The sequence below is a fragment of the Chanos chanos genome, chromosome 5 (assembly GCF_902362185.1).
Source record: "Chanos chanos chromosome 5, fChaCha1.1, whole genome shotgun sequence".
Taxonomy (NCBI): domain Eukaryota; kingdom Metazoa; phylum Chordata; class Actinopteri; order Gonorynchiformes; family Chanidae; genus Chanos; species Chanos chanos.
This window is the reverse complement of record NC_044499.1, coordinates 10,506,154-10,516,263: the sequence shown is the minus strand read 5'-3', so window position 1 is coordinate 10,516,263 and position 10,110 is coordinate 10,506,154. Positions and strand designations below refer to the sequence as shown.

The window sequence follows — 10,110 nt, the reverse complement described above, 5'->3', positions numbered from 1 at the left end:
CTACGTTTTTTTTCTGTTTTGTTTTGTTTTTGGTTTTTTTGTGCTATGGTGGAGACAGAGCACAGCTGAATGTAAACCACTTGAGCACATTGTGGTGTGTGTGTGAAGTTCGCCTCTGAAGCGTTCCTCTTTGTGTTTTACAGTTATTACCTGTACACATATGATAAGATGGTGGCCCCTAACGTGTCTTTGCGGAAAGAGGGTGAGGTCAGCGCCGAGGTTTTGGGAGCCCTGCTAAAACAGCACTACAACAGAAGAGCACCAGCCCACGACAGTGAACCACCCATGGGTTAGTATCGACACGCTGTTTTACACGCCGTTTGCCCAGCCACAGAGAAACAAACACTGCTCCGCTCTGACCAAGCACTCTCACTCGCTCTGAAACACAGTCCTGACAGCTCCATTTCATATACACTGTACAACTAGACTGTCTTCACACAGCATGTATACATTTATATACCGGCCTGACAGATCTGGCTCACTGGACATGTATGTTAACACATGAGTATACACTATTGCTAATACACACACACACACACACACACACACACACACACACACACACACACACCAAGTTTATGTCAGGCATGCTGTTGACACATGGAAGGGTAAGGGGCAGTAACACAGGGGCTTTGTAAATGATTAATGCTGCTCAGTTGTCCTCCAGGAGTTGTCAGTTATTTGTGTGTGTGTGTGTGTGTGTGTGTGTGTGTGGTGTGTGTGTAGCAAAAACACCTGTGTGTGTGTGAGGGGTAGAATAGTGAAAACATGTGTTGAAGCATATGTGGCATACATGTATTGTAATGAGGTATATGTGTGTGTGTGTGTGTGAGTGTACAGTGAGTGAAGAGGAGAAAGTGTATGTGGGGGGAACAGAGAGAAAGTGAGAGAGATCTCCTGTGTTCTTGCATGTGTCAGATCTTCTCTCTTGAGCAGGCTGAGTGGTGGGGGAGGGGGGGTCTTCACCGCAGCACTCAACATCTTCACCCCTCCTCTCTCTGACTGCTCTCATGTGCTCTCTCTCTCTCTCTTTCTCTCTCTCTCTGTTTCTCTCTCCCTCTCTCTCTCTCTCTGCCACTTTTTCTTCCACTCTGCTCTTCCACCCGTCTTTTTCTGTGATATGTTTTCCATTCCCAACCTTCATATGATGTCTTCACTTCGCTCACTCTCAACTTCACTGTTTTCTCTCTCTCCTCCAGAGCTCATCTGTCCACATTGACTCTCTCTCTCTCTGTCTACCCTCCTCCGTTTTCTTTTTTCTTTTTTTTTTTTTTTCTCCTTAAACCTAATCATCATGCTCTGTCTCTGAGTCACTCTGGTGTGCGTATGTGTGTGTGTGCGTGTGAGTGTGAGGGAGAGAGAGAGTGACAGACGGGTCTGAGTCACTGTCAGGGGTAGTGTTGAGAATATCCAGCTCCTCTCTGCAGTGCCAGACCTGCTGCCTGCCTGTCCTACATTTAAATTCACTGCTCTGAATCGCTCAATCCCCTTTGGACTACCAGCCAGTACACACTGACTGGGGGCTTGTGTCAGAGCAATCTTTGATACACATGCACACACTCACACACATAAATGCACGCACACGCACATGCACACGCACACACACACACACACACACACACACACACACGAACACGCGCACACACACACACACGAACACACACACACACACACACACACACACACACACACACACACACAAGATTACCTTCATCTTTCCTTTCTCCAGTGGAGTGGTAGTGATTTGACGGTGTATGGCCTTGAAGCTTCTCTGGTTGTCCGATCGGTAATTTGCCACAGACAATAAAAACGAAAACGAAAAAGTGGAGGAGGAGAAAGGCAGGCATGTTGAATTGTGTTTTGTCTTGGGTTAGAGCTTCTTACCTTGCATTTTTCTATTTCGGTGTCTTACTCACCGCTGTTCCCCTCAACACTGACCTTCAAAAAGAGAGTTTAGTTTCAGATCAGGGAGAGACACCCACGGAGGATTAGTCACACTGACTTTCAGCAAGAAAGAGGGAATATGTGTGTGTGTGTGTCAGCAAGAAAGAGGGAATATGTGTGTGTGTGTGTATGTATGTGTGTGTGTGGTGTGCGTGCGTGTGCAAACGCACTTAACTCTCCTCCTCTCTCTCAAACCCACAGATCTTCATGCGACTCCCTCCGCCGTTGCCGAGGAATCCAAATCCCAACACGCGGGCGAGCCGTGCGAGCGCCGCGAATCTCCTCCAGCAGTTGCCATGGAGACGAGCCCGGGCAGCAAGAACGCCTACGCTACCACGCTGAGTAAGGACGGCGGCGTAGAGGACGACAAGGACAGGATTGTGGTGGAGATAGTGCAGATGTACAGCAGGCAGCAAGAGAAGCTCAACTCCACCCTGCAGAAACAGCTGCAGCTGGAGATGGTGAGTGGACATCTGCCCCTTCCTTAGCACCACAGATAATCAGCTTCACCCTGGGTAAACAGGCCCAGGTCTGAATGCAGTGAAGGATAACAGAGAAAAGCTGCAGTGTCCCCCTTTTCCCCACACCCTAAATGAAAGAGAGAGAGAGAGAGAAAGAGAGAGACCTTGGACCATGTGTATCCAGCATAATAAATATATATATATGTATGGAGAGAGAGAGAGAGAGGGGATCAGGGACCAGCACGTCTTGGTCCTTATAATTGTATTTAATTTGGATCATAAAAGCAAAAAAAACCCCAAAAAAACCCCACTACAAATGCACTCTCTTTCTCTGTGAAGTGTGCTGCCCATGACCCTTGGTCATGTCTAAATCCACGAATGGCTTATGTATAATAAAAAAATCCTTATAAAAAAACGTGCAGTGAAGCACTGTGAGGTTATTCAGCACCGACACATGTGACCTTTCCCACACATGTTGTCAGATCCTTACATGTGTGTGTTTGTGTGTGTGTGTGTGTTAGGAGCTGGAGGCGGTGCGTGGGGGGGAGGCGGCCAGGCTCAGGGAGCTGTCTGCCGAACACAGCGAGCTGCAGAGTGAGCTGGAGGCGGTCCACACGGAGCATGCCCAGAGGCTGGGGGAGGTGCGGCAGGAGCAGCGCGAACTGGAGCGCAGGCTGGAGCAGCTGAGACAGCAGAGCTGCGTGTGTGAACCCAACACACACACCGAACAGGAGGCTCACTACGCCGCACAGGTACATACACACGCACACGCACACACATACACATTAACACACACGTACAGCGGAGAAATTAACACACGCATTGAAAAAGAGGCTCACTATGCTTCACTGGTATATATACACGCACGAACACGAACACAGGAGAGCTTAGGCCGTGAACCCAGCACACATATCAAATAGGAGGTTTGCTCTGCATTTCAACTCAAACACGCAAACACCCACACACACACACACACATAACATAAATATGCAGGTACCTGCCACAGTGAAAGAAAAATGTAAAGTAAATCATATATATGCTTTATATTGACAGTAGGTACTTCAGCATTGGCTTCCTGAATAAGCAAGGAATAGTGGCTAAGCTGACATTAGCATGGGAATCTGGGGGGGGACATAGACTATGGTCAACTGTAAAAAGAAGTACCAACTCTTCAACTGTGGAGCAAGGCAAAATAGGCAACCAGCTCCAAACCTGCTCCAGCACAAGAGCAAGACCTCTGCAGAGAGGAACACTGTTGTTCGGTTGCAACATATAAACACCTTATTACACCTAAAAATACACTTTTATTAGTAAAGCTGTGCAAAAGAACACAGACTGTGGTTTCTGAGCCAGTAAATAGAGTCATACTGAACGAAGCAAGATCTCACACCCGTCTGAAAGTGTGAGACTCGTGAAAAATCTTTGCCTAGGTGGACAGACACCGCGTCTGAGGCTCATGGTGGCCCAGCAGACTGTGGAGAGTCATTATCTTACACTCAGACTAAGCTTTAACCTTGGCTGCTTTTCTCAAGTCTGGACCATTGAGAAGTGTGTTAGTCACAGTCACATGCGTCGTACGTGTGTGTGTGTGTGTGTTTAACCTGATTCTGTGTCTGTTCTGTAGCTGTGTGAGCTGCGTTCCCGTCTGGAGCGCGCTGAAGCCGAGCGGCAGGAGCTGCAGGAGGAGCTGCGCAGGGAGAGGGAGGCGCGAGAGAAGCTAGAGCTTATGATCTCTCAACTCCAGCAGCAGATGGCTCAGTCTGGCACCACGGGGAGCCCCGGCAGCACCCCTCCCCAGCCTTCTACCCCCTCCGCTGGCCCCGAAAGCCGGGCCAGCTCCTCCCCAGAGGCCCCTGAGGTAACCTCTTCTGGCTAAGCCCTCCGGTTCGTTTGCCCACCCACCCTTCTGCATCCCGGGAACTCAGTGCAGACTCGCAGACATAAACAAAACAGCCCGACCAGAAAGAGGAGCGCTCTCACGGCTTTTTTGTTTTAGTGTCTCTCCAACCCCCCCTTCTCTTGCCCCTTCTTTCTCTCTTTTTTTTTTTTTTTTTAACATGAAAGAACTTTTAGTTTGTTATTTTTTAATTTAACATTAGTAAATTTTTTTTTTCCATTTTAGTTGTCCTGTCTTTGAACAGTATTTAAACTTTGGGTGTACATGTTTGTGTTATTTATAGTTTTGCTAAAAGACTGCTTTTGGCAGAGAGGAGGCAGACCCCTATTTCTCCTCCTCTTCCTCCTTCTCCTCCCCATCTTGTCCCTGCTCCTCTCCTTTGGACCCTGGATGCGTTCTTCTGAGAGCCAGTCTGTGGCCTGGGTTCAGACGGAGACTTAGGTCCCGTCCCAGCCCTGTGTGGACGGAGAGAGAGACTAATGACACTCACTTTATACTACCTGGCACAATGGACACTAGGACATAACACACGGTGCCCACTGGCCTGCATGCTTCATCTGTATATAAGACAAAAGCTCCGTACCAGCAACAGCAGGAAACTGCATGGACATTTACCGTTCCCCCCCTCCCCCCTCTTTCTTGTTTAACTTTTTTTGCATTTAACTTTTATGCAACAAAATGTGGGAAAAAAAAAAGAAAGTTCTATGTTGAACATAATAGTAAATGAGAAACATTATATGACGACGTTATAGAAGAACATTGAAGCATCTTTCTTTACTTCCCTCTCTCTCTCTCTCTCCCTCTCTCCCCTGATTTTCCTGATCTCTTAAGTGCATGGTCCTGGTCATTTGTCACTCTTCTTGCTTGCCGTTTAACAAGCTCCTGTATGTGACAGATGGTTCATTCCTCGGTGAGTCAGAGAGAGTTGTGTAGGTACTATTGAGCGCCCTCTGCTGGGAGACAAGAGCAAACACTCAGTGCTTCACTATCCAGACTTAATGAGGTCACGATAGTATTGGCCAAGTGAGAAGAATCTATACAAATCTGTGTCTTGTCTTTTCTGTATAATGATGTGGTTTCCATCATTTCATGTTATTCAACTCTGGTGTGGAGTTGTTCTTAAAAGAATGAGCATGAAGACTGTTAATTAGGACTGTGATCTGTTGATCATCAGGAAGAGGCAGACCGCAAGAGAGATGGATGCAAGTTTGTGTGTAAGGTCACTGGACACAGTCATTTGGATGAGAATTAAACACTGATGTAATCTTGATCATTGCCCCCTGAGATTAAGAAATTCTGAAAATGAAAAGTTCTCACACCCCTCAAACCAACCTTGTAATGCGTCCGAGATAGTCCCACGGTTGTAAACACAGTTATGAATATCCTTAAAACTCAGCGCTGCCTGATGTTTACATCATCGTTCAAATAAAAAAAGGAGTTGATCATCACAGAGTTGAACGTATTTTTGGAGCTTCGGACCTTACCACCCCACCCTTACCACTCCACCCTGTCGTTCATTATTCTGCCTGGCTGAATAAACAGGTCTGGCAAGGAGACAGAGGAGAGGGGGGGGGGGGCGACGCCGGCTCTGGAGGACCTGGCTCACCCAGTCACATGCCCACAGACCCACAGACCCATAGGGGTAAGCTTTTGTCTGTGCAGAATGGGGCAGCTGCTGCTCTCTGTCCGTGCCCGCCTCTGCCCAGAGAGGGAGGGCAGGACCCGGCTGGCACACCCCCATGCTCAGTGATTCATCAGCTGTTTGTTTGTTCTTGCCCAGTAGAGTGCACAGCGATAGACGGACTGAGGGAAAGGCAGCAGACAGATGAAGAGAGGTTATTGTACAGTTGCTGGTTGAAATTTTTTTTTTTTTTTTTTTAAATCCCTTTGAAAGGAAGAGCAAGCGTGTCAAAGTTTGCTCTTGAAGGAGGGTGTGTCTGGGATTTTTGATTTTTTTTTTTTTCTTTTAGTGCATTTTCTTAAAAATTAGAACATTCCGCCATGCACAACATTTTAGTTCAGATTTTGACCAATCAGTTGTTTTAAAAAAAAAAAAAACAAAAACAAAAAAAACTGTGTGACTTGTGCTACCACTGAATGCTAACACTAGGATGTTATTTTCATGAGGGCAAACAAACAAACAAAAACAACACCCTGTCTGATGTGAATCTCTTATGCAGAAAAAAAACAAAATTCTACGTAACGAGTGCTTTCTTGGAATAATTAAAAAAAAAATTATTTAATGTATTAACTAATAAAGATTTATATTCACTTTGTACATATAGTAGTCATTAATATATTGAATATGTTGCTATAAGTAATCTTTAAAGGATCATATGAATCAGACCAGAAGAGGTTCTTTGCTTCATACATTTGCTTAAGTTCTCTTGTTAAATACCCCCCCCCCACCCCTCTTAAAAAAAAGGAGGAATGGCTGTTTTGTTTTGTAAACTAAAGTATGAAATGGTTGGTGGGTGAGAGAGAGAGATCCGTGGCGGTGTTAGACCTAAGACAAACAAGAGCAGGAGCTGTGCTCTCGCACCTCCTTGGTTTTTCTTCCTTTCTGTTTTCTTTCTCTTTTTAGACCTCACATAGGAGGATGATTGATGTTAGATGTATAAGCTCCCCCCCCCCCAGGATGATTCACTGATTCTCAAAGTTATTCATTTACAGACCTTATTTAAAAAACAAACAAACAAAAAAAAAAAGACAAAAAAAAGTCAAAAAAGAAAAGAAAAAAAAAAAAAAATAAACAAATCGAAGGTTTGCATGTATCGTTGGCTACTTTGCTTTGCTCTTATGATGAATCATTTTTTTTTTTTCCTTTCTGTTTTCTCACTGATTCACACAACTGGTATGCTGTTTAATAAAAAGCCAAAATGCTGGGTTTTTTTTTTTTTTGTTTGTTTTTTGGGGTACTCTGATGAGACACAAACTTTGGAGGAGATGTCTTTTCATACTGAAATGTGTCCGAATGTAAGTAATATGTGTCAAGTGTATATGAGGAGAAACAGTCACACGCAGTAAAGCCCTTTTCTAAAGTCTCACTACCTAATCTTAACGTCAATTTGGTTATACGGCGAGGCATGGATATGTTTGAGTGCGTGAGAGATCAAATATTTATCAGTCTAGCCACAGGAGCACAGAGGTACAAAATAGAGATGTATTCTCATATGGCTTGTGTGCATTTATTTTTTTTCCAAATACACTGTAGCGTTTGGGGAAAATCATGACAATTTACACTGTAATTAAAAATATTGCTATGATATGTTTACTGGAAATTTTTAACAATCAGTATTAGTTTTGTCTTTATTATAATTACCTCTGTAGCAGTCAACTCAGTGCTGTTTTTTGATATTTGGGATATTCAAATGTATTTCTGGAGCTTTCTATAACATTTCTTTGATCAGTGCAATGAGACATTGTGTAAAACTGCATTTTATACACAAGGGGGCGCTGTAAGTCTACATTGTAGAACAGCGTGTAAAAAAAAATGCAATTGAGGACCTATGGAGTCCTCTCAGCAGTGTCCCTCAACTCTCTTTGACTTTTGAAGTGTTAGGGGAATATGAAAACAGACATTCATTTGTACATATGTGAGAGATGTGTGGTGAGCTGTAGATCTGACCTGTAGAGACCTATATTAATTCTGCTTTAACAAAAGCAGTCTCATCCCAGATTTTATGCAGCTATAGGTACCAAGTTTTTACCATGAAGCAAAGTAATGGAAGAGGGAGACGGAATTCTCTCACTAAAAGCAAACAGATTGTGTACTTTTGTGATAACCACAAGTTGCCACTTTTTATGACTGGTGTAACACAAAAAAGTGACTGCCTGCCAACATAGCATGTCTCCCTATGATCTTGTGTAAAAGGCACCTTTTCTAATAATGTAATGGAGACTTAAGTTCACTGACACTGAATCAGTGGGTTTTTTTTTTTTTTGGTCTCTAGTAAAAGAAACACCCTCAGCACTGTTATCATATAAATATATTGCTATTTACAGCTTTGTTGAACATTTGAAGACATTCTTCATTGCAGTTCTGAAACATGAAACGCGGTGTCTGTGTGTATCATTGCATACTATGTTGCCAATGCTACAGTGTAATGACAAATTTGCTATTGCATGAAAATGAGACACTGTTCTACCTCATGTTGTGACATTATATATATATATATATATATATATATATATATATATATATATATATATATATATATATATAAACATGTTTTTTAAACAGATGACACATCTTTAACCGTTTATCATGATTGATATTTACTAGTAAAATACATACCTGTACATGCTTTTAGCTATACCTCAGTTGTATGTAGTGTATTTTTTTTTGTTGTTGTTGTTTATTTTTCCCAATTTTAAACCTTGTAAATATACCTTGTATAGACAATGAACTTGGATTAAATTCAAGTAAAGTTCTGTAGTGTCAAACATACTGTTGCACATAGATTTCCTTCTTATCGTTTGCTCAGAAAAGAACCCGGGCAGCTATCAGTGCAATGCAAATCTTTCCCCCTTGTCAGCTGAGAGCACAGAGATAAATGTTATATGTCAAGTGGTTCATTTATCTTTTATTTTTCTTAAAACACGTTAGATTAAGATTCCGGTCAAAGTATAAAGAGAGAAAAACAGGGGGAAAAGGGTGAAGATGTCCTGCCATTTAGCTTTTGAACCTATCATGATCGTCTGATGGAACAGTTGGGCAAAATGGTGGTTTTCTAGGATGACTGGCTGGTTGGATGATCGGCTGTTATCTATGTGATACCCTATGTGACCAAAAAAAGAAACCCAACCCCCCTCTGCACCACCACATAAACACACACACACACACACGCAGGTCTGAGCATTGTATCACTAAACGTCACGCTGTGAAATCATAATATCAAGTCCAGCGGAATGTAACTTGTCCTCTAGTGTAGCATACATTTTTAATGAAGTCATAATTGACTTTAACTAAAGATTCTCAGAAGCTTCCTGATCATATTGATACAGTATTGTCAATATTGACACAGCAAAGATATTTTGACTCACCGTAAGATCATAAGCATACATTTTAGATTACACACTTTCTTAAAGCTTCATATGCTTTAAGTCTTCTCTAATAGTTTTAGATAAGATGATGTAGAGAAAAGTTAAAACAATCTCTGCAAATTTCCTTATGATTTTGTGTTTGTGTCTGTGTCCTGAATGGATGCTGTATGAAAGGGTCATGGCTTTATAATTTTCCCTGGTATCTCAAAATCACAAAATGGAGTGAATGTCATTTTGTCACCTGGATGCTGTTTTTTTACACATTGTTCTGACAAATCTAGAAAGCTTTTACGAATTTGACCAAAGAATTGCAACTTAGTTCAGAATTCAGTCATTTCAGTCCACTTTTAAAAAATGTTTTGAACTTAAAAAAAAAAAAAAGATCCCATCATGAACATTAAGAAATCATCAATGTGTTCTAATTGAGATATAGCATAAACACAATCTTCATAAGAATACTACACTTATGCAATATTCATCAAAAAATCTTTTAGTTTGGCACATTGCTATTTCATTGGATGCTGTATGAAAGGGTTATGGCTTTGTAGTTTTCTCTGGTATCTCAAAATCACAAAATGGAGTGAATGTCATTTTGTCACCTGGATGCTGTTTTTTCACACATTATCCTGACATACCCAGAAAGCTTTTACATATTTGACCAAAGAACTGCAACTTAGTTCAGAATTCAGTCATTTCAGGCATGAGTAAATCCTACCTCTCGACTTCACCTGAAACCATAAATGTCCAGGAACAGAAGCCATT

The 10,110-nt window shown here is 42.4% G+C and overlaps 1 protein-coding gene across 1 annotated transcript in view; it reads left to right on the top strand.

Moving 5' to 3' along the window:
- Nucleotides 1–4,404, top strand: part of skila (SKI-like proto-oncogene a) — a 22,298-nt gene extending 17,894 nt beyond the window's left edge. The window contains exons 4-7 of the mRNA XM_030775668.1: nt 144–289; nt 2,146–2,405; nt 2,927–3,157; nt 4,030–4,404. Of these exons, the coding sequence (XP_030631528.1) occupies nt 144–289; nt 2,146–2,405; nt 2,927–3,157; nt 4,030–4,281 (889 nt within the window). The 3' untranslated portion in view covers nt 4,282–4,404. The remainder of the gene's footprint in view (nt 1–143; nt 290–2,145; nt 2,406–2,926; nt 3,158–4,029) is intronic.
- The last annotated feature ends 5,706 nt before the right edge of the window (nt 4,405–10,110 follow it).